This window comes from Bombina bombina, chromosome 6, assembly GCF_027579735.1.
Source record: "Bombina bombina isolate aBomBom1 chromosome 6, aBomBom1.pri, whole genome shotgun sequence".
Taxonomy (NCBI): Eukaryota; Metazoa; Chordata; class Amphibia; order Anura; family Bombinatoridae; genus Bombina; species Bombina bombina.
In genome coordinates, this window is record NC_069504.1 from 912,341,326 (window position 1) to 912,367,424 (window position 26,099).

The window sequence follows — 26,099 nt, forward strand, 5'->3', positions numbered from 1 at the left end:
CCTTTTAATCTGGGTGCCTTTTAATCTGGGCATATTACTTTTGACACAATCGCACCTACCTTCCCATTTTTCGTATATGACTGTATACGGAGAGTAGACACGATTAATCACTACTGATAATCTTATTATATTCCAATCTATTTTTCTGTCTCCATAATGAAGACAGAAGTTGTAGCTACATCACCGCCATAGTAATCTGTAATAGAATTTTAGAAGTAGTGTTTACGAACGACATGCGCCATGTAGTTTAGTTACGCCTCCTCGTTTTGATTGGGCTCCCAAAATAATGACAATGTTGTTTATTACAGCTCCCTCCCCCTATTTTAGTTGAATAGTGTTCTTATTATATAGTCGTTTTTAAATATTATCTAAAAGACATTATTTTGCTGTTTGGAAGAATATACGCACTCCGTAATTATTGGGACTTTTCTCTTAAATGATTAATGAATATGAACATGGTATAATAATGATTGTGATGATAATCACTTATTTTGTGTGTGTGTTATTTTACTGTTTGTCTATTGGATGCCACTAGGTATAAGTTTTGCAGCTAGGTATAAGTTTTGCAGAATGTTTTTATACAGCCTGATGAAACCGTGCTGTGACATGGAGAAACGCGTTGCTCATGTTTTAATTTTTTTTAAATAAATTTTTATCATCCATTTCTCGCTGCTGCTTGTTCTTGTTGGCCCTCATTTACTACCATTGTGCCTCAATGATAGCGGATTATCTTTGAACATTGCGACATCTTTTGTGGCACCAAAGAATATCTCTGGACACCCTCCTGGATGGGACGAGGATACTATTAACCCTTAGTATGCCTAGTTGTCTGCCAGACGACCAATTGGTTCTGGCCAGCCAATATTGCACTACTGTGATCTTCACCATGTGAGAAAGATTTCACCTGTACCTGCACCTGTACCACTGGTTACCTGTTTGATTTGCACCATATGGCGCCCTCCATTTTCTAATTCTAGACCTTTCTACTTTTTGTCGTGGCGCGACACACCAGAGGAGCTGCCTGGAGCCGTGATATCTTCTGTCATTTGGATAATCCTTTTCACAGGAAATTTCATTTTTTTATTTTTATTACATACATTATATTGTAACATTGTTACACTTTGTATATTTCAATTGCTATATTTTGTTACATACTATTGGTTTGACTATTTGTATTGCTTCTTTAGTATATATATTTTTTGGATTGATAGTAATTTATTATTATTTTTTCACACATTAGTATATATTTGTCAATACTAGTCCACACGCGCACGCTTTTCTGTATATATATATATATATATATATATATATATATATATATATATATATATATATATATATATACTTGTATATTGATCATTAAGCAGACTCACATTAGCTTTTTCTTTTGGCACCTCTTATAGCTACCAGCTTGGCGTAATACAAGATAACTATTCGCCTGCTGTGTATCCTATTTATTCTCATAGATTTGAGTCAGTAACAGGCTTCTTAGCTTGCTTCACCTTGATCCAAGACTGGTTGGTCCACCAGGAAGGTTTAACTGATCTTGCTTGGCAGAGGGAGAGGAAGGCTTACCTTTGAAGTTTCGAAAGGAACGAAACTTACTCTGACGTCCCTTTTGTTTATTCCTCTTATCCTGAAGGAGGAAATGACCCTTCCCCCCCGTAATGTCAGAAATTATTTCAGCCAACCCCGGCCCAAACAAGGTCATACCCTTGTAGTGAGTTGCCAAAAGCTTAGACTTAGACAAAACATCCGCAGACCAGGATTTCAACCATAAGGCTCTGTGGGCCAGTACGGCAAAACCAGAAATCTTTGCTCCCAGCTTAATAACCTGTAGGGAAGCATCTGTAATAAAAGAATTGATCCAATCCTGGATCTCTTCAAGGGGAGTGTCTGTCTGAATAGAATCAGACAACGCATCAAACCAGTATGCCGCCGCACTAGTGACAGTAGCAATACACACCGAGAGGTTGCCGTTGTAAACCCTGGTGATAATACATCTTTTTGAGCAACCCCTCCAACTTATTATCCATAGGATCCTTAAAGGAACAACTATCCTCTATGGGAATAGTGGTTCTCTTAGCCAAAGTGGAAATTACCCCTTCCACCTTGGGAACTATCTGCCAAGACTCCTTGATAGAGTCAGCAATAGGGAACATCTTCTTAAAAATAGGGGATGGAGTCTGAAATTTCACCCCCAGATGCTACCGAAGTATCTTCCTCCTCAGATTTCTGGGAGAGAACATTCGGAATAGCCACGACTGTGTCAGAAACATTACTCACTGATTCTTTACATTTTCTCTTGCGCTTTCCCTGCAGCATGGGAAAAGCACACAGCTCATCAGATATCGCAGAAGACATGAGGGTAGCAATGTTTTGCAACGTAACTCCAGGCGGAGTTTGAGAGGAAGCGTAGGGCACTGCATGTGTGGACGATAAAATTTGGGACACTTGATGAGAAAGCTGCTGCATATCTTGAACATTGTCAGAAGACCCCTTAACAGCATGTGCCTTAGACAATGTTGGCTCTGAAAAAAGTCTATCCCTGTAATTTAAAGTTCTCTAAATACATGAGGAACAGAAAGGGATTGGTGGTTCCACATTAGGATCAAAACATAAAGAAGAAGTAACATTTTGCAGGGCCTCTTGGTCCATCTTTACACACAAATGAACAAATTAGAATTAAATAAACTTATATTATAAGTTGAAATTAACACACAAAAACCGTTACTGTCTCTTTAAATTTTAAAACACTTTATTTTTTTTGCAAGAAAATTAATAACTGTCACAAACACTCCGGACAACCTCTACACCTCAGCTTAGCTTTGTTGAGGTGCCTACCTGCCTTGCGGATACCGGAGACAATATCCTGCTAGAGAAATCTGGACTCAATTTATAGCACTGTAAAACGCAGTCTGTAGCACTGCTTACAAAGCTGCAATGACGCTGTCTCCACTCTGGAACACAGGAAGTGAAGGGAAAAAGGCACGCAACAGAAACTTGCTGCCTCGGCTAGCCCCGCCCATCGTGGGCATATCAAAATTAAGCTCCCGGTCAGCAAAATGTACTCTGAAGTAAAGCCGCTGGGAGTAAGTGAAAACACACCACACATTGAGCCTACATCTCCTTGTCCCCAGTGCCTGCAAATACTGCCCTTTTTAACATTATCCCCTAATTCTATAGGAGAATGTCTCTTGTGTCCCATCAAATGAATATTAAAGTGCCATATTTTTCCTACTTAGTCCCAGAAAAATAAAATCAGCACTTACCTCCATGAAATCTGCCAGGCAGCAAGGCAGCTCACTAGGTTTGAGAGGCATGTTCCCTCACATGGACCTGTGGAAGAAAAACAAAGACTGAGTAATCTTACTCAGGCTTTTAAGTTAGGGTAGCAATAACTACGTGAGGATTATACCCCACTAGTTCCCAATTGCTTGAAAGCCACCACTGCTCTACTGAAGAGACAGACATGGTCTACGGCTACAACCCAGGACAAAGCAGAGCAAACTTGCACTGCTGAAAAATAACAAAATCTTGAAGGAATAATCTTCTTCCAGACACCCACATTTTACCACCTCCTTGCTCTTAATGTAGGCAAAGAGAATGACTGGGGTTGGAGGGAAGGGAGGTGATATTTAACAGCTTTGCTGTGGTGCTCTTTGCCCCCTCCTGCTGGGCAGGAGTGATATTCCCCAATAGTAATTAGAGATGATCCGTGGACTCACTGTGTCATTAGAAAGAAATTATGTTTTTTCCACATATAAATAAGGACCTTTGGAAATAAGTATATAAACAATAACGGACTTAGACTAACCAGGGCCCCTGGCAAAACTTAGGAAAAGGCACCCACATTCTCCCCCACCCTGCCTCCTATATGCCTCCCTGCGTCGCCCCAACTCGGTCCGTCAAACTCCTTGGACATTAAAGGGACACTGAACCCAAATTGTTTTCTTTCATGATTCAGATAGAGCATGCTATTATAAGCAACTTTCTAATTTACTCCTATTATCAATTTTTCTTCGTTCTCTTGCTATCTTTATTTTAAAAACAAGGCATCTAGGCTAAGGAGCCAGCCAATGTTTGGTTTAGAACCCTGGACAGCAATTGTTTATTGTTGGGTGAATTTATCCACCAATCAGCAAGAACAACCCAGGTTGTTCACCAAAAATGGGCCGTCATCTAAGCTTACATTCTTGCTTTTCAAATAAAGATACCAAGAGAATGAAAAAAAAACATAATTTATGTAAGAACTTACCTGATAAATTCATTTCTTTTATATTAGCAAGAGTCCATGAGCTAGTGACGTATGGGATATACATTCCTACCAGGAGGGGCAAAATTTCCCAAACCTCAAAATGCCTATAAATACACCCCTCACCACACCCACAAATCAGTTTAACGAATAGCCAAGAAGTGGGGTGAAAAAAGTGCGAAAGCATAAAAAATAAGGAATTGGAATAATTGTGCTTTATACAAAAAAATCATAACCACCACAAAAAAGGGTGGGCCTCATGGACTCTTGCTAATATGAAAGAAATGAATTTATCAGGTAAGTTCTTACATAAATTATGTTTTCTTTCATGTAATTAGCAAGAGTCCAGGAGCTAGTGACGTATGGGATAATGACTACCCAAGATGTGGATCTTTCCACGCAAGAGTCACTAGAGAGGGAGGGATAAAATAAAGACAGCCAATTCCGCTGAAAAATAATCCACACCCAAAATAAAATTTAAATTTTAAAATGAAAAAAACTGAAATTATAAGCAGAAGATTCAAACTGAAACAGCTGCCTGAAGTACTTTTCTACCAAAAACAGCTTCAGAAGAAGAAAACACATCAAAATGGTAGAATTTATTAAAAATATGCAAAGAAGACCAAGTTGCTGCTTTGCAAATCTGATCAACCGAAGCTTCATTCCTAAACGCCCAGGAAGTAGAAACTGACCTAGTAGAATGAGCTGTAATCCTTTGAGGCAGAGTTTTACCCGACTCGACATAAGCATGATGAATTAAAGATTTCAACCAAGATGCCAAAGAAATGGCAGAGGCCTTCTGACCTTTCCTAGAACCGGAAAAGATAGCAAATAGACTAGAAGTCTTTCGGAAATTCTTAGTAGCTTCAACATAATATTTCAAAGCTCTAACTACATCCAAAGAATGCAATGATCTCTCCTTAGAATTCTTAGGATTAGGACACAAAGAAGGAACCACAATTTCTCTACTAATGTTGTTAGAATTCACAACCTTAGGTAAAAATTTAAAAGAAGTTCGCAACACCGCCTTATCCTGATGAAAAATCAGAAAAGGAGACTCACAAGAAAGAGCAGATAATTCAGAAACTCGTCTGGCAGAAGAGATGGCCAAAAGGAACAAAACTTTCCAAGAAAGTAATTTGATGTCCAACGAATGCATAGGTTCAAACGGAGGAGCTTGAAGAGCCCCCAGAACCAAATTCAAACTCCAAGGAGGAGAAATTGACTTAATGACAGGTTTTTATACGAACCAAAGCTTGTACAAAACAATGAATATCAGGAAGATTAAAAATCTTTCTGTGAAAAAGAACAGAAAGAGCAGAGATTTGTCCTTTCAAGGAACTTGCAGACAAACCTTTATCCAAACCATCCTGAAGAAACTGTAAAATTCTCGGAATTCTAAAAGAATGCCATGAAAAATGATGAGAAAGACACCAAGAAATATAAGTCTTCCAGACTCTATAATATATCTCCCTAGATACAGATTTACGAGCCTGTAACATAGTATTAATCACAGAGTCAGAGAAACCTCTTTGACTAAGAATCAAGCGTTCAATCTCCATACCTTTAAATTTAAGGATTTGAGATCCTGATGGAAAAAAGGACCTTGCGACAAAAGGTCTGGTCTTAACGGAAGAGTCCACGGTTGGCAAGAGGCCATCCGGACAAGATCCGCATACCAAAACCTGTGAGGCCATGCTGGAGCTACCAGCAGAACAAACGATCATTCCTTCAGAATCTTGGAGATTACTCTTGGAAGAAGAACTAGAGGCGGAAAGATATAGGCAGGATGATACTTCCAAGGAAGTGACAATGCATCCACTGCTTCCGCTTGAGGATCCCTGGATCTGGACAGATACCTGAAAAGTTTCTTGTTTAGATGAGAGGCCATCAGATCTATTTCTGGAAGTCCCCACATTTGAACAATCTGAAGGAATACCTCTGGGTGAAGAGACCATTCGCCCGGATGTAACGTTTGGCGGCTGAGATAATCCGCTTCCCAATTGTCTATACCTGGGATATGAACCGCAGAAACTAGACAGGAGCTGGATTCCGCCCATACCAGAATTCGAGATACTTCCTTCATAGCCAGAGGACTGTGAGTCCCTCCTTGATGATTGATGTATGCCACAGTTGTGACATTGTCTGTCTGAAAACAAATGAACGATTCTCTCTTTAGAAGAGGCCATGACTGAAGAGCTCTGAAAATTGCACGGAGTTCCAAAATATTGATTGGTAATCTCACCTCCTGAGATTCCCAAACCCCTTGTACTGTCAGAGACCCCCAAACAGCTCCCCAACCTGTCAGACTTGCATCTGTTGAAATTACAGTCCAGGTCGGAAGAACAAAAGAAGCCCCCTGAACTAAACGATGGTGATCTGTCCACCACATCAGAGAGTGTCGTACAATCGGTGTTAAAGATATTAATTGAGATATCTTTGTGTAATCCCTGCACCACTGGTTCAGCATACAGAGCTGAAGAGGTCGCATGTGAAAACGAGCAAAGGGGATCGCGTCCGATGCTGCAGTCATAAGACCTAGAATTTCCATGCATAAAGCTACCGAAGGGAATGATTGTGACTGAAGGTCTCGACAAGCTGATATCAACTTTAGACGTCTCTTGTCTGTCAAAGACAGAGTCATGGACACTGAATCTATCTGGAAACCTAAAAAGGTTACCCTTGTCTGAGGAATCAATTAACTTTTTGGTAAATTGATCCTCCAACCATGATCTTGAAGAAACAACACAAGTCGATTCGTATGAGATTCTGCTAAATGTGAAGACTGAGCAAGTACCAAGATATCGTCCAAATAAGGAAATACCACAATACCCTGTTCTCTGATTACAGACAGAAGGGCACCGAGAACCTTTGTAAAAATTCTTGGAGCTGTAGCTAGGCCAAACGGTAGAGCCACAAACTGGTAATGCTTGTCTAGGAAAGAGAATCTCAGAAACTGATAGTGATCTGGATGAATCGGAATATGCAGATATGCATCCTGTAAATCTATTGTGGACATATAATGCTCTTGCTGAACAAAAGGCAGGATAGTCCTTACAGTTACCATTTTGAATGTTGGTATCCTTACATAACGATTCAATATTTTTTGATCCAGAACTGGTCTGAAGGAATTCTCCTTCTTTGGTACAATGAAGAGATTTGAATAAAACCCCAGCCCCTGTTCCAGAACTGGAACTGGCATAATTACTCCAGCCAACTCTAGATCTGAAACACATTTCAGAAATGCTTGAGCCTTCGCTAGGTTTACTGGGACACGGGAAAGAAAAAATCTCTTTGTAGGAGGCCTTATCTTGAAGCCAATTCTGTACCCTTCTGAAACAATGTTCTGAATCCAGAGATTGTGAACGGAATTGAACCAAATTTCTTTGAAAAAACGTAATCTGCCCCCTACCAGCTGAGCTGGAATGAGGGCCGCACCTTCATGTGGACTTGGGAGCTGGCTTTGGTTTTCTAAAAGGCTTGGATTTATTCCAGACTGGAGATGGTTTCCAAACTGATACCGCTCCTGAGGATGAAGGATCAGGCTTTTGTTCCTTGTTGTGACGAAAACGATTATTAGACCTAAATTTACCTTTAGATTTTTTATCCTGTGGTAAAAAAGTTCCTTTCCCTCCAGTAACAGTTGAGATAATAGAATCCAACTGAGAACCAAATAATTACCCTGGAAAGAAAGGGAAAGCAGAGTAGACTTAGAAGACATATCAGCATTCCAAGTTTTAAGCCATAAAGCTCTTCTAGCTAAAATAGCTAGAGACATATACCTGACATCAACTCTAATGATATCAAAGATGGCATCACAAATAAAATTATTAGCATGTTGTAGAAGAATAATAATGCTATGAGAATTATGATCTGTTACTTGTTGCGCTAAAGCTTCTAACCAAAAAGTTGAAGCTGCAGCAACATCCGCTAAAGATATAGCAGGTCTAAGAAGATTACCTGAACACAAGTAAGCTTTTCTTAGAAAGGATTCAATTTTCCTATCTAAAGGATCCTTAAAGGAAGTACCATCTGCCGTAGGAATAGTAGTACGCTTAGCAAGAGTAGAGACAGCCCCATCAACCTTAGGGATTTTGTCCCAAAATTCTAATCTGTCAGATGGCACAGGATATAATTGCTTAAAACGTTTAGAAGGAGTAAAAGAATTACCCAAATTATTCCATTGCCTGGAAATTACTTCAGAAATAGCACCAGGGACAGGAAACACTTCTGGAATAACTACAGGAGATTTAAAAACCTTATCTAAACGTTTAGATTTAGTATTAAGAGGACTAGAATCCTCAATTTCTAATGCAATTAGGACTTCTTTAAGTAAAGAACGAATAAATTTCATTTTAAATAAATATGAAGATTTATCAGCATCAACCTCTGAGACAGAATCCTCTGAATCAGAGGAAACAATATCAGTATCAGAATGATGATGTTCATTTAAAAATTCATCTGAAAAATGAGAAGTTTTAAAATACTTTTTACGTTTACTAGAAGGAGGAATAACAGACATAGCCTTCTCAATGGATTTAGAAACAAAATCTCTTATGTTATCAGGAACACTCTGAGTATTAGATGTTGACGGAACAGCAACAGGTAATGTAACAGTACTAAAGGAAATATTATCTGCATTAGCAAGTTTGTCATGACAAACAGTACAAACAACAGCTGGAGGAACAGATACCAAAAGTTTACAGCAGATACACTTAGCTTTGGTAGCTCCAGCACCAGGCAGCGATTTTCTAGAAGTATCTTCTGACTCAGCTTCAACGTGGGACATCTTGCAATATGTAATAGAAAAAAACAACATATAAAGCAAAATTGATCAAATTCCTTAAATGACAGTTTCAGGAATGGGAAAAAAATGCCAGTGAACAAGCTTCTAGCAACCAGAAGCACAAAATAATGAGACTTAAATAATGTGGAGACAATAGTGACGCCCATATTTTTTTAGCGCCAAAAAAGACGCCCACATTATTTGGCGCCTAAATGCTTTTGGCGCCAAAATGACGCCACATCCGGAACGCCGACACCTTTGGCGCAAAAAAACGTCAAAAATGACGCAACTTCCGGCGACACGTATGACGCCGGAAACAGAAAAAAAAATTGCGCCAAAAAAGTCTGCGCCAAGAATGACGCAATAAAATGAAGCATTTTCAGCCCCCGCGAGCCTAACAGCCCACAGGGAAAAGTCAAATTTTTAAGGTAAGAAAAAATGATTGATTCATATGCATTATCCCAAATATGAAACTGACTGTCTGAAATAAGGAACGTTGAACATCCTGAGTCAAGGCAAATAAATGTTTGAATACATATATTTAGAACTTTATATAAAAGTGCCCAACCATAGCTTAGAGTGTCACAGAATATAAGACTTACTTACCCCAGGACACTCATCTACATGCAGTAGAAAGCCAAACCAGTAATGAAACGAGAATCAGTAGAGGAAATAGTATATATAAGAGTATATCGTCGATCTGAAAAGGGAGGTAAGAGATTAATCTCTACGACCGATAACAGAGAACCTATGAAATAGACCCCGTAGAAGGAGATCACTGCATTCAAATAGGCAATACTCTCCTCACATCCCTCTGACATTCACTGCACGCTGAGAGGAAAACCGGGTTCCAACCTGCTGCGGAGCGCATATCAACGTAGAATCTAGCACAAACTTACTTCACCACCTTCATAGGAGGCAAAGTTTGTAAAACTGATTTGTGGGTGTGGTGAGGGGTGTATTTATAGGCATTTTGAGGTTTGGGAAACTTTGCCCCTCCTGGGAGGAATGTATATCCCATACGTCACTAGCTCATGGACTCTTGCTAATTACATGAAAGAAATGAAAATAGGAGTACTTGCTCACAAGCTCTCAGCTAAGTTTAAAAGAAACTGGAAGAGTCAAATTCGGTAACTGACTCTTCCAGTTTCTTTTAAACTTAGCTTGTGAGCGAGTGCTAGATTTTATTTTTGTGTGTATTGTAATGTCTGTTTAGTAATTTTCCTTATGGACTTGCTCTCAGGCTGGTCTGGGCCAAGACTGCATGTGACTCTAGAAATAGTGCAGCTTTTTGAGAGTGCTATAGCACCATAACTGAGCAGTGTTTCAGGGTCATGTGATGTGTCCCGGTCCGGTCTGGGAGTACTGTTCCACTTTCCTTGTTTTGCTTGTGCATAAGGGTGATTACAAAAGTCTGTGAACCCTGACTAGTTCCCAGTTTGTTTGAATATGAGCTTGCATCTGTGTGTGAGCCTGCATTTGTGTGGCTGTATTAGGGTCCCAGGTTTTAGAAGAGACCTTGCCGTGGTAACTTGGGCTTGTCCCATTTGGCCAAATGCGGTAACTGACTCTTCCAGTTTCTTTTAAACTTAGCTGAGAGCTAAACTTTATTTTTGTGTGTATTGTAATATATATTCATAAACATAAATATTTACTAGGAAAAGAAAGATCCCATAGGCCGCAATGTAAAGGCACTTTTCAGAGCCGTTTTTTATCTAACACCCCACAAATGCCACTTTTAATTCCTAGAAACTGCTCTGTGCAGTATTTTTCTAAAAAAAATTAAAAAAAAAACCTTTATTTTGGGGGAAATTTTGGAAAACTAACCATCTAATCTCACGGTATGTCAGGATTCTTGTCAGGATCTCTGATTTACTGAGTGTATAGGTCCAACCCACTTTCCCTTTAAATGCACAACGCTTACAGAACCAGGTGCTTAGTATTTTTAATTAGTTGTATTCAGCTAGTTGTTGCACTGAGCTCTCTCCAAGAGGAACTTAACTTTCCTACACTTTTCCTGCAAACCTGTGTGTGTTTTCACACCAACTATTTCTACAACTACAAACTTGCAAGTTTACTAACTCCAAACAAATAACGCTGCAGGATTTCTTTACTCAGATCGTTGTCACTTGGAGATGTGAATCTATTGCTTCCTGTCTGTACCACAAACACCTACCTGTAACGCTACAGTCTGAATTAATTTCTACCACGCAAGGAGTAAAATTTGGAATACCTCCTCTAATTTTCTGTAATATTACAGATTGCTTAGTTCAGAGGTAACAGGCATTAGACGTTCATCATACAAGCTTTATTCCACAGACTTACCGAAGAAATTTACTTTACTGTTATCTCCGGTAACAGATCTTGGCTCCTCCCCTGCATGATGTCACAACTAACGTCACACAGGTCTCCGCTCCCAAAACAAATACAAGTAAGCACTGTTTCAATCTCAGCTGCTGTTAGTTCTGACTGTGACCCCAATCTAACTGACATCTGTACTTTAATGCAGCTCTCCTACTCTACAAGAGAACAAGCTAATATATTCAGTCAGCTCCTGTGAGTTAACAGACTGAGGCCTAGATTTGGAGTTTTGTCGGTAAAGACCCGCGTAGCTAACGCCGGCTTTTTTCTGGCCGCACCATAAAAATAACTCTGGTATTGAGAGTCCACAGAATGGCTGCGTTAGGCTCCAAAAAAGGAGCGTAGAGCATTTTTAACGCAGCTTCAACTCTCGATACCAGAGTTGCTTACGCAAGCGGCCAGCCTCAAAAACGTGCTCGTGCACGATTCTCCCATAGAAAACAATGGGGCCTGTTTGAGCTGAAAAAAAACCTAACACCTGCAAAAAAGCCGCGTTCAGCTCCTAACGCAGCCCCATTGTTTGCTATGGGGAAACACTTCCTACGTCTGCACCTAACACCCTAACATGTACCCCGAGTCTAAACACCCCTAACCTTACACTTATTAACCCCTAATCTGCCGCCCCCGCTATCGCTGACCCCTGCATATTATTATTAACCCCTAATCTGCCGCTCCGTAAACCGACGCTACTTACATTATCCCTATGTACCCCTAATCTGCTGCCCTAACATCGCCGACCCCTATATTATATTTATTAACCCCTAATCTGCCCCCCACAACATCGCCTCCACCTGCCTACACTTATTAACCCCTAATCTGCCGAGCGGACCTGAGCGCTACTATAATAAAGTTATTAACCCCTAATCTGCCTCACTAACCCTATAATAAATAGTATTAACCCCTAATCTGCCCTCCCTAACATCGCCGACACCTAACTTCAAATATTAACCCCTAATCTGCCGACCGGAGCTCACTGCTATTCTAATAAATGTATTAACCCCTAAAGCTAAGTCTAACACTAACACCCCCTAAGTTAAATATAATTTACATCTAACTAAATTAATTAACTCTTATTAAATAAATTATTCCTATTTAAAGCTAAATACTTACCTGTAAAATAAATCCTAATATAGCTACAATATAAATTATAATTACATTGTAGCTATTTTAGGATTAATATTTATTTTACAGGCAACTTTGTAATTATTTTAACCAGGTACAATAGCTATTAAATAGTTAAGAACTATTTAATAGTTACCTAGTTAAAATAATTACAAAATTACCTGTCAAATAAATCCTAACCTAAGTTACAATTAAACCTAACACTATACTATCATTAAATTAATTAAATAAAATACCTACAATTACCTACAATTAAACCTAACACTACACTATCAATACATTAATTAAATACAATACCTACAAATAACTACAATGAAATAAACTAACTAAAGTACAAAAAATAAAAAAGAACTAAGTTACAAAAAATAAAAAAATATCTACAAACATAAGAAAAATATTACAACAATTTTAAACTAATTACACCTACTCTAAGCCCCCTAATAAAACAACAAAGCCCCCCAAAATAAAAAATGCCCTACCCTATTCTAAATTACTAAAGTTAAAAGCTCTTTTACCTTACCAGCCCTGAACAGGGCCCTTTGCGGGGCATGCCCCAAGAAGTTCAGCTCTTTTGCCTGTAAAAAAAAAACATACAATACCCCCCCCCAACATTACAACCCACCACCCACATACCCCTAATCTAACCCAAACCCCCCTTAAATAAACCTAACACTAAGCCCCTGAAGATCTTCCTACCTTGTCTTCACCATACCAGGTTCACCGATCGTTCCTGAAGAGCTCCTCCGATGTCCTGATCCAAGCCCAAGCGGTGGGCTGAAGATGTCCATGATCCGGTAGAAGTCTTCATCCAAGCGGGGCAGAAGAGGTCTTCCATCCGATTGAAGTCTTCATCCAGGCGGCATCTTCTATCGACATCCATCTGGAACGGAGCGGCAGCATCCTGAAGACCTCCGACGCGGAACATCCATCCTGGCCGATGACTGAACGACGAATGACGGTTCCTTTAAATGACGTCATCCAAGATGGCGCCCCTCGAATTCCGATTGGCTGATAGGATTCTATCAGCCAATCGGAATTAAGGTAGGAATATTCTGATTGGCTGATGGAATCAGCCAATCAGAATCAAGTTCAATCCGATTGGCTGATCCAATCAGCCAATCAGATTGAGCTTGCATTCTATTGGCTGATCCGATCCGATCAGCCAATAGAATGCGAGCTAAATCTGATTGGCTGATTCCATCAGCCAATCAGAATATTCCTACCTTAATTCCGATTGGCTGATAGAATCCTATCAGCCAATCGGAATTCGAGGGGCGCCATCTTGGATGACGTCATTTAAAGGAACCGTCATTCGTCGTTCAGTCGTCGGCCAGGATGGATGTTCCGCGTCGGAGGTCTTCAGGATGCTGCCGCTCCGTTCCAGATGGATGTCGATAGAAGATGCCGCCTGGATGAAGACTTCAATCGGATGGAAGACCTCTTCTGCCCCGCTTGGATGAAGACTTCTACCGGATCATGGACATCTTCAGCCCCCCGCTTGGGCTTGGATCAGGACATCGGAGGAGCTCTTCAGGACCGATCGGTGAACCTGGTATGGTGAAGACAAGGTAGGAAGATCTTCAGGGGCTTAGTGTTAGGTTTATTTAAGGGGGGTTTGGGTTAGATTAGGGGTATGTGGGTGGTGGGTTGTAATGTTTGGGGGGGGTATTGTATGTTTTTTTTACAGGCAAAAGAGCTGAACTTCTTGGGGCATGCCCCGCAAAGGGCCCTGTTCAGGGCTGGTAAGGTAAAAGAGCTTTTAACTTTAGTAATTTAGAATAGGGTAGGGCATTTTTTATTTTGGGGGGGCTTTGTTGTTTTATTAGGGGGCTTAGAGTAGGTGTAATTAGTTTAAAATTGTTGTAATATTTTTCTTATGTTTGTAGATATTTTTTTATTTTTTGTAACTTAGTTCTTTTTTATTTTTTGTACTTTAGTTAGTTTATTTCATTGTAGTTATTTGTAGGTATTGTATTTAATTAATGTATTGATAGTGTAGTGTTAGGTTTAATTGTAGGTAATTGTAGGTATTTTATTTAATTAATTTAATGATAGTATAGTGTTAGGTTTAATTGTAACTTAGGTTAGGATTTATTTGACAGGTAATTTTGTAATTATTTTAACTAGGTAACTATTAAATAGTTCTTAACTATTTAATAGCTATTGTACCTGGTTAAAATAATTACAAAGTTGCCTGTAAAATAAATATTAATCCTAAAATAGCTACAATGTAATTATAATTTATATTGTAGCTATATTAGGATTTATTTTACAGGTAAGTATTTAGCTTTAAATAGGAATAATTTATTTAATAAGAGTTAATTAATTTCGTTAGATGTAAATTATATTTAATTTAGGGGGGTGTTAGTGTTAGGGTTAGACTTAGCTTTAGGGGTTAATACATTTATTAGAATAGCGGTGAGCTCCGGTCGGCAGATTAGGGGTTAATAATTGAAGTTAGGTGTCAGCGATGTTAGGGAGGGCAGATTAGGGGTTAATACTATTTATTATAGGGTTAGTGAGGAGGATTAGGGATTAATAACTTTATTATAGTAGCGCTCAGGTCCGCTCGGCAGATTAGGGGTTAATAAGTGTAGGCAGGTGGAGGCAATGTTGTGGGGGGGCAGATTAGGGGTTAATAAATATAATATAGGGGTCGGCGGTGTTAGGGGCAGCAGATTAGGGGTACATAAGGATAACGTAGGTGGCGGCGCTTTGCGGTCGGCAGATTAGGGGTTAATAAGTGTAGGTAGCTGGCGGCGACGTTGTGGGGGGCAGGTTAGGGGTTACTAAATATAATATAGGGGTCGGCGGTGTTAGGGGCAGCAGATTAGGGGTACATAAGGATAACGTAGGTGGCGGTCGGCAGATTAGGGGTTAAAAAAATTTAATCGAGTGGCGGCGATGTGGGGGGACCTCGGTTTAGGGGTACATAGGTAGTTTATGGGTGTTAGTGTACTTTAGAGCACAGTAGTTAAGAGCTTTATAAACCGGCGTTAGCCCAGAAAACTCTTAACTACTGACTTTTTTCCTGCGGCTGGAGTTTTGTCATTAGATGTCTAACGCTCACTTCAGATACAACTCTAAATACCGGAGTTAGAAAGATCCCATTGAAAAGATAGGATATGCAATTTACGTAAGGGGATCTGCGGTATGGAAAAGTCGCGGCTGAAAAGTGAGCGTTAGACCCTATTTTGAGTGACTCCAAATACCGGAGGTAGCCTAAAACCAGCGTTAGGAGCCTCTAACGCTGGTTTTCACGGCTAACGCCAAACTCCAAATCTAGGCCTGAGTGTTTAATTCAATACTGCAATAATTCACCAAATGATAATATTTCTTTCTGCCACATAGAAAGTTACATCAAAGGTGATAACAAACATATATTTACTAAAGATTTACTGTGCTAGCTTCTGCAGTTGCGATCCAATTCAAAGATACTCTATATACAACGTTACACGGTAGCAATAACCAGCCACTTGTAATGGCTGTTTATCACGCACCAGCAAACGGGGAGATTTGCCCGTTTGCGGGCGCGCTATAAATTGCCACTCGACTTGTAATCTAGGTCGGTGTTCGGTTCTCTAAGCCTCTTTGATGGCCTATTATAAGTGCCTAGATATCTTCTCATTAATAAAAGTGCAGGCGGTTGTTTTTCAAAGTGTGGGTCTTGGGGTTTTTTAGGGCATAAAGGAGTTGAGATTGAAGGGTTTGAATACTTACCCCCCCCCCCCCCTCCTATCAAACTCCTTTAAGCTTCTTACAGCAGCCTATCACTTCCAAGTTTCCAGGGCTTGGTGACGTCACCATGCCCACGTGTGATATGATCCTTGGTATCGCTGGATTCCATGGTTAAGCCAATAAGATCAGTCACAGTGTTACTGGGCTTAAGTGCAGGGGATCAGCAATCCGCTCAAAAGGCACCCCACTTCCATTACACTTAAATCCCTTTACAGATGACAACTACGTGTTGTTATCCACACTTAAAGGGACATGAAACTCCAAATGTGTAATTTTATTATTTTTCATGATTCAAACACAGCATGTGATTTTAATCAGCTTTCCAATTTACTTATTTTAGCTAATTTGCTTCATTCTCTTAGAATCTTTTTTTAAAGGAGCAACTGTGCACTACTACCAGTTATCTGAAGAAATCTGTTGAACCAATGAAAATAGGCAATTTTGTGCATCAACCAATCAGCAGGTTACTCCCAGTAATGCATTGCTGCTCCAGAGCCTACCTAGATTTGTTTTTTAACTTAGGATACCAATAGACTGAATCAATTTAGATAATAGAAGCATATTGGAAAGTTGTTTAAAATCACATGTTGTGTCTAAATCATAAAAGAAAATTTTTGGGTTTCATGTCCCTTTAAGGGGTTAATCTTAGTGGTTTAACATAAATAGCCCCCAACAGAGGTGCAAAGCATTACCTTTCCTGGCTCTTCAGATCATCATTTTCATCCAATAGTTTGGCTTCATTTTGTCCTGTTTGAAGATTTAAGCGGATGTGTAATCCTGCAGGAACAGCTTGGCCTGAAATGGATCAAAAAGTACAATTTATATACATTTTAAAGAAAGTAGTATTAAGTCTTCTGTTCACAAAACAGCTTTAAGCAATTTAGCCATATGGTGGAAGCAGTGACGTGCAGTCATAGGAGGCAGGTGAGGCACTGCCGCACCTGCCATTTGGGGCATTTTTTATTTAAAAATCAATTTAAAAAAAATAAATAAAAAAATAAAAATTCCTTTTTTTTTCTATTTTTTTCCGCTATATTGCGCAATACAGAGAGGCACAGGGGTTGACTTGTAGCATGCTTTGCTCTGTAGCCAATCAGCTGCGCCACCCGGTGGTGGTTTGTGCTGCAGCGCGGCTAAAAACTTAATATAGGAGGCATCGCTAATGCAGCCTCTTAGCCAATGAGCGCCGGTCATGTATGTTCTCCTGGTTATTGACAGCACCAGGAGAACATGACTGGCGTTCTTTGACTTCCTGCGCAGTGTGCATGCGCAAACCAATGATCCCGCCACAGTGCGCCACCAGAGAGGGAAGAAGAGCAGAAGAGCCTGTTTTTTCGTAGCGGAGGACAGCTGCAGCCTACTACTGTCACTTGACTCTTCTACAGTACAGGTAAGTGACACACACATCTCAACTTTAAACTTAGGAAGGGAGGGCAGGGGCGGACTTAGATGTTGCGGGACTGAGGCTTTAGTTTTACTAAAAAATAAAGCCTCAGGCCTGCAACACCTATAAGTCCGCCCTTGCCCTCCCTGCCTAAATTTAAAGTTAGGATGTGTGTGTGAACTGTGAGTCGCATGATGGGCTATGTTTTTCCCCCACCTTTAGCCCTGCTGCGGGCTAGCAGTGCACCGATTGTAATTGTCATGAAACTATTTTTTTTTAAAGTTAGATTTATATTGAAATGCAGAAAGGAGAAAACATAAAAAGAAGCTGTTACAGACAGACAGGGCTATCATTCAATGCACCGTGTTCTATTCAAAAACTGCCTGAAACATGAAACTGCTCATTTTTTCAAACGCAATTGTTATGTTGTGGTTTTTTATGCTTTTTTTTGTACTAAGTGATATACTAGGCAGGCGGTTTGTTGCTGTTTGTTGTTTAAATCTGTGCTAAATGACATTGACAGCTCACGCACAATGCATACTGTCACTTATTCATTATTGATAGAAAAGGTTTTTATTGAAAATTGCAAAATGTTGCAGCAGCCTAGATTGTTAAAGGAACATTTTTTTTAGTTATTTTTTTTACATACAAATCACTACATTACAAGTATCTTGCATAAAAATACATAAAGCATTTAGAGATAATATTTTAGTAAAATCGGTATCATTTTACATCTTAGGAACAACCCCATTGAAAAGCCAATAGTTGTTTTATCTTCTGTACTGTGTCCAATCAGGGACAGATATAACAGATTCAGTCCCTATAAATGCAGCATGAAGCTCAGTGTTCTGAATTCAACAGAATGCACAGAAGTAGGCAAAATAAATGAATGTAAACGTATTGCATTATTTTTTCAATAAGAATAATTATAAATTTTATTGCATGTGAGTCAGACTACTTAAAAGAGTTTGCTTGCTTTGGCAAAAGTAAGCTTTCTGCTGGTTTTGGCAAAATAAAAAAGTTATTAAGCTCAAACAAATTACCTATTTTGGAAAGCTGAACATTTATTCCAGCAAAAAAAGTGAAAACTTTGGGTCAGAATTATTGTATAAGGTGTTAAATCATATTTACAAAGGGGTTTTCTATCTATGTTTTTGTTGTGGAATGGGTAAAAATGACTAATTTGGCTGAAATGTGGCAGTCTATACATAATTATACACAAACACTCACAGAATAGTTCAATTATTCAGGTATATATATATATATTTATGACAGCAAAACAGCAATTTGTCAGTTACTCAATAGGGCTGAGTATTTCAAAGCTTATAAAGGTTGCCTTAAACATCATAGTTATCAAATTTGCAGTTTACTTTTGATTTACTATATTACAAAAACTGCAATATACAGTATTAAATAAAAAGTATTCCCTCCCTGGTAGTCTAGTGGGGGAGCATTTGGTCTGCACCTCTTCTGATGCAGACCATACAAATTGATATCCTCCTTGTTCCAGCTTTGTGTGAAAGAGTGCAGCATGCACTGAATCACATCACTGAGAGCCAGCCAGAGGTGCAGACTAAATGCTCCCCCCTCTAGACTACCAGGGAGGGAATACTTTTTATTTAATATATTGCAGGTTCTGCAATATATTAAATTAAAAGTATACTGTAAATTTTATATTAATTTTATATATATGTTTGTTATTTTTTATTAATTTTGAAGACCTAGAGCTTTAAAGATCTGTGATTTTTTAATGCAACCTATATAAGCTTTGAAATACTCAGCCCTATAGAGTAACTGACAAATTGCTGTGTTGCTGTCATAAATATATTTATACCTGAATAATTAAACTAATCTGTATGAGTGTTTGTGTATATAAACTGCCACATGTCAGCCAAATAAGTAATTTTCACCCATTCCAAAGATATAAGCCACAACAAAAACATAGAGAGAAAACCCCTTTGTAAATATGATTTAACACCTTATACAATAATTCTGACCCAAAGTTTAATTTTTGCTGGAATAAATGTTCAGCTTCCCAAAATAGGTAATTTGTTTGAGCTTGATAACTTTTTTTTTGTATTTTGCCAAAACCAGCAAACTCTTTTAAGTAATTAGATGACTGGGAGGAAGTGGACAAGCTTTTTGTTTTGTGTTTTATCATATGTATTGTATGGTGCTGGAGACTTGAAATGCTTCCTGTTTCTCCTTTGGTTACAATTAAAGACTTGGTATTCCCTTATGTTTTTTATTTATGTTTTGTAAATTGGACTATTTACACCTGGCATAATTTTCATGTGTCAGATCAGCACTTTTTTAGGTTCATTTTTGAAGTGACTGGATAAATCTATCCTTACTAAAATGAAACAAACACAACTTTCATGCAAAAATATCAAGCTTGGAACATTTTAAATATTGATGAGATGGAGAACCCTCTCAGGTATTTACCTCCAACCAATGGGAGTGTTTGGCAGTTTCAGCACAAAAATATGGATTTAGGTTATTTAAATAATTTCAAACTAAACGTATTGATAGGGATGCACCCTATATGGAGCACTGAGTGTATTTAGCAATATAACATCATGGACACACACATATATATATATATATATATATATATATGTGTGTGTGTGTATGTGTTTCTTGGGTGTATCAAAGCTAGAGCCTCACCAGTCTTTGACCTCACTGCACGTAACTGGGTGGAAGCATATGTTTTATTCCAATTAAAATGAGTAGCAGCCATGTACATATACAAAAAAATACTATTGCAAAATACTCATTATTATAAAAATAATTAACACTTGTCTAATTAACAAATTATTCTGTGAACAAATTAGTCGTCCCACAAGCCACACTCCTGTTGCTATCTTTAAATCGGAGTATACTACTTCAAAGAAAAGTCCTTCAAATATATTAAAGACTTTCCATCTTATAGTCACACAAAACAATGTAACCAATTTCATAATAGATACCCCAAGGATCTAGTTATTAAATTAACCCCCCCAATTATCCTTTTTAACATCTGGTGTGTGTTACATTGTTTTTAAAACAACTCCTTAACATTTATTTTGTTATTTGAAAGAGCTGTTTTACCTACTGAAATCACTGCCTATGTTGAAAATTTGATTAGTGCTGTATTCACTTGAGAAAACCGACAGAGATATTGTGAGCTGGTTTTGCTCATTGGACCTCTACGATAATTAACTTTAGATAAGATAAGAAAGTCAGTTCTTCTTACAAGCTCATCCTATTTAAATGCAATATACAAAAAATACAGCGCTAAATACCTAAAGTATTTATCCTGGCCAATCCCACATCCACTTTCCCTAAAGTGGAGGTAAATACATAAAGAAAAAATAAAGAATGGATGGGATGGTGCTAAAAAGCTGGATAAATCACCACACCTATTTGTGTATATATAAGTCTTAATAGTAAACAAATGTATGAAAACACTGGGTTAATAATATAAAAAATATTTATTATCTAACATGGAATCAAATGAAAATTACCGTATAAAATAAAATCTAAAAACCACTTAATTACAGTAGGGACGTCTCTCCAATTGAAACCAAGTTGCCACCTTGATGTTCCTAATGTAACTCCGTATCAAATTGTGATGTGTTATCCCTGGATAAACAATGTCTCAATTTGTTTCAAAGATATAGTTAAAGGCACAGATGAGACTTCGATGACTGTACTCATAGACAAATAAAATGTTAAAAACAATCCCAGGATTATCAACAGCCAAAGTTCACCAAGTTCACAAAGCTTCAATAATAGGGCACTTTTTTGCTCTTTCTTATATAGCTGTATCAGACTATTCAAAAGACAGGAGCTGATCTTACCTGCATCCAGCAGGTCCGTTCTTAGGGTGCAGTTTTCGCTCTGATAGCTGTTCAAAACCAAAGTGTTACCTTGTTTTGGCGTGTGTCTGTGACTGTCGTGATCCAAACTTATCTGGCGTTACCAGCGTCTGAAGCAGGTCTATCCTTCCAACTCCTTCCAAGATTATATATTAAAACCTTAGAGGACTAATATATATATTAAAACCTTAGAGGACTAAATTCAGAAATTAATTTGTCCCCATTTTTAGGGACATAAACTTATTTTTGCTTTATGAAAATTATATAATTAATAGATACGAATAAATTTATAAGACAGTATTAATATATTGATTACAGAATTATTTAGCTCTCTAATCCTAAAGTTTTAAAATATAATCTTAAGGTACCCATATCTAATACAACTTATAGACTATATTAGATCCCTTTTCTCCTTAGGCTCTAATATATACTCACATTTAACACTAGAACTAATAATAATTTTTTTCTCCAATTGTAGAATAACTTTATACTTTTATATTTTTAACTATATATTTTTAGAAACTACTGTGATATAATTATGTAAATACTATCACCAATTGCCACATTTTAATAACAAACTATATACCACCTTAAAGTGAATACTTGCTGGGAACTATTTCTTCAGAGATAAAGGCATAGAGAATAATGGGATTTCACCTAAAAAGAAAATCCACCTTAAGGAAAAGACAATTAAATATCCAACCAATGATAGCAAAGGAACAGATTTTTAAACTGGAGTTCTTGGATCAGCTGTCTATCTTGAAAAAGCCCAGAGGAACAGGTGAAACGCGTAGAAAAAACAGCTGACTTTCCTGTCAAAAGAACAAACCTTTTTTCTGCTATATTTATCTGCTTTATTTACATCTAGGTAACTAGCTGAACCGCACGTGATACACGCTAAGTGCGGGACTTTTCTTTTCAAGAAGCGGAAATATACAAACACACGCCCACGGAGACTATCGGGCTTCTGAGCCCTTCACAGGAGTATAGCTGTGCTGGGAGGACAGACCTGTTGCAGACTCAGGTAAATACCAGACACAGACCACTGGGCTCCTGAGCCTTCTATAGGACCATAGCGGAGTTGGAAGGATAGACCTGCTTCAGACGCTGGTAACGCCAGATAAGTTTGGATCACGACAGTCACGGACACACGCCAAAACAAGGTAACACTCTGGTTTTGAACAGCTATCAGAGCGAAAACTGCACCATAAGAACGGACCTGCTGGATGCAGGTAAGATCAGCTCCTGTCTTTTGAATAGACCGATACAGCTATATAAGAAAGAGCGAAAAAGTTTCCTATTATTGAAGCTTTGTGAACTTGGTGAACTTTGGCTGTTGATAATCCTGGGATTGTTTTTAACATTTTATTTGTCTATGAGTACAGTCATCGAAGTCTCATCTGTGCCTTTAACTATATCTTTGAAACAAATTGAGACATTGTTTATCCAGGGATAACACATCACAATTTGATACGGAGTTACATTAGGAACATCAAGGTGGCAACTTGTTTTCAATTGGGGAGACGACCCTACTGTAATTAAGTGGTTTTTAGATTTTATTTTATACGGTAATTTTCATTTGATTCCATGTTAGATAATAAATATTTTTTATATTATTAACCCAGTGTTTTCATACATTTGTTTACTATTAAGACTTATATATACACAAATAGGTGTGGTGATTTATCCAGCTTTTTAGCGCCATCCCATCCATTCTTTAACATCCTATTTAAATGGACATGTCCTTGAGAACTATGTTCCATACATTTAAAGGGACAGTCTACACCAGAATTGTTATTGTTTTAAAAGATAGATAATCCTTTTATTACCCATTCCCCAGTTTTGCATAACCAACACAGTTATATTAATGTACTTTTTACCTTTGTGATTATCTTGTATCTAAACCTCTGCAAACTGCCCCTTTATTTAAGTTCAGTGCCTGCTCCCAGATAACTTCACGTGCACGAGCACAGTGTTCTCTATATGAACTACGTGAACTAACACCCTCTAGTGGTGAAAAACTGTTAAAATGCATTCTGAAAAGAGGTGGCCTTCAAGGTCTAAGAAATTAGCATATGAACCTCCTAGGTTAAGCTTTCAACTAAAAATACCAAAAGAACAAAGCAAAATTGGTGATAAAAGTAAATTGGAATTTTTTTTAAAATTACATGCACTATCTGAATCATGAAAGTTTATTTTGGCCTAGACTGTCCCTTTAATACACTGCAGCATATATAAACACAAAAATTGAGAACAAATTTTATAGTACAGTGTTCCTTATGGATATCGAAAAGGTAAATGTAAGTCTTAATGGAGCAAACATATTTTCTATAAATTAATTATTAATACCGATATTACTTATTTTTGTTGAATTAATTAATTATCAGGTTTAATTGGAATACATTTCTATGATTAATATCTAACTTTTTTAATAAACATTTTTTACATTAACTTAAAAGAATGCATTTAATACACTTTAAAAACAAAATTAAGTTTAATATTTTACTATAATTTTCTAAGTAACTGGTTATTAGAGGTTTATAAGGCTTGTTATGAATTATCCAGTAAAGGTAATCTTAAGGGTTTAAACTCATAATAAAAATCAGCTCCAGAGCATCTATGCACTACTGGGAGCTAGCTGGCAATTGATGGCTACACACATATGCCTATCGTCACTGGCACACAAGATGAGTTCAACTAGGTCCTAGGTCCCTGTAGTGCTTTGCTGCTCAAGAGCTGACTTTAACAATATGTTTACCCTCCTGGCAGGGGTTAAATGCAGTTATATGCACTTTTCTGTCCCTTTTGAAGGGATGCTCACTTTTGCCCCTTAAAGGGATACTAACCCCAATTTTTTAAATTTTTCCTAATAGCAATTTTTCTTCGTTCTCTTGCTGTCTTTATTTAAAAGGAGGAATTTAAAGCTTAGGAGCCAGTCCATTTTAAGTTCAGCACCCTGGATAGCGCTTGCTTACTGGTGGCTAAATTTAGCAAACCTATAAACAAGCATAACCCAGGTTCTGAACCAAAAAAGGGCCGGCTTTTAAGTTTTACATTCCTACTTTTTAAATAAAGATAGCGAGAGAACAAAGAAACATTGTTAATAGGAGTAAATTAGAAAGTTGCTTAAAATTGCATGCTCTATCTGAATCATTAAAGAAAAAATGTGGGTTTAGTGTCCCTTTAAGTGTGAGAAACGTCAAGGCAGATGTCCCCCATGTTCCTTTTAGAATGCGGATGGCGTGACCCTACATTAACCCATATGAACTACCTTCCTTGTTCTCTTGTGACAGGATCTTTGATCCCCCTACAATCCTAGTAACCATCCCAGTGTTCATTACATAGTGATATCATAATTTACATAATTTCAGAATCGGAGTCAAATCAGGAGAAAACAAGCACGTGCGCCTCAGCTTACGTCCCTGCTTTTCAACAAATGATACAGAAAAAATGAGGAATGTTTGATAATAGACTTAATTAGGAAGTTGTTAAAAATTGCATGCTCTGTTTAAATCATGAAAGAAAAATGTTGTGTTTGGTATGCATTTCAGTAATAAAATATTCTCTTTTAACCTTTGAGTGAGACCTTAAAGGGTCAACTCTAAAATGTTCTTTTATGATTGGGATAAAACATACAATTTCAAACAACTATCCATTTTACTTCTATTATCAAATTTGCTTTAATCTCTTGTTATCCTTTGCTGAGGGAACAGCATTGCACTATTGGCAGCTAGCTGAACTAATCTAGATAGCCAATCACAAGAGACAAATGTGTGCAGTCAGCAGCTAGCTCCCACTAGAGTAGGATATGTGGGAATTCTTTTTCAACAAGGGATACCAAGAGATCGAAGCACATTTGAAAATATAAGTGAATTTAAAAGTATCTTAAAATAACATGTGCTATCTGAATCATGCAAGTTTAATTTGACTTTCCTATACCTTTAAAGGGACATAAAATTTTAAGAGACTTTTCAATTTTCTTATATTTTCAAAAGTAAATTGTTCTCTTGGTATCCTTTAATGAAGAGTTTATTTATAAAAATATATATATATATATATATAAATAATTGTATATAGGTGGGGCAGAGTCAGCACTACAGCTGAACAGTCGCGCATCAGCTCCAGTTATACTTTTTACAAAAACCAAGTTTGGCGACCGTTCAGACTCTTATTTTTAATATATTTTGGGAGTCTAGCAGTTCAGGAAACCTACTAGTTAAAAAAACTCAGTGAACTTCACTCTCTGACGGAGACTGATCGGAGCCTTTAAGAACGGCCATTTTCCTGCCCATGTGGAATCTAGCGAGAGGGCTTAATTCGGCTACCTGATCCACTATGACATCGGCAGCTTATAACCTCAGAGAGCTGGGCAACCTGCTGGATGGCTTTCAGGCGGCTGTCATACAGGCGCTGGGGACGGCGCCTCAACCTGGGGGAGCGGCATCTAAAGAGTCTGATAACTACGGAGCTAACTCTGTGGCAGTCTACACCATGAAGGTTACTTGGGAGCTCCGGCACTCGACACCCGCTTTGTTTGCAGAACGGAGGGTAATGGAAGCAGACCTCGAGGGAATAACTAGCCCAACGGCTGAG

General features: G+C 38.1%; 1 protein-coding gene across 3 annotated transcripts in view; it reads right to left on the bottom strand.

The window, feature by feature from the left end:
- Positions 1 to 26,099, bottom strand: part of SIL1 (SIL1 nucleotide exchange factor) — a 330,998-nt gene that overhangs the window by 198,975 nt on the left and 105,924 nt on the right. For all 3 annotated transcript variants that reach the window (XM_053718549.1, XM_053718550.1, XM_053718548.1), the window contains one exon: positions 16,955 to 17,057. In XM_053718549.1, the coding sequence (XP_053574524.1) occupies positions 16,955 to 17,057 (103 nt within the window). The remainder of the gene's footprint in view (positions 1 to 16,954; positions 17,058 to 26,099) is intronic.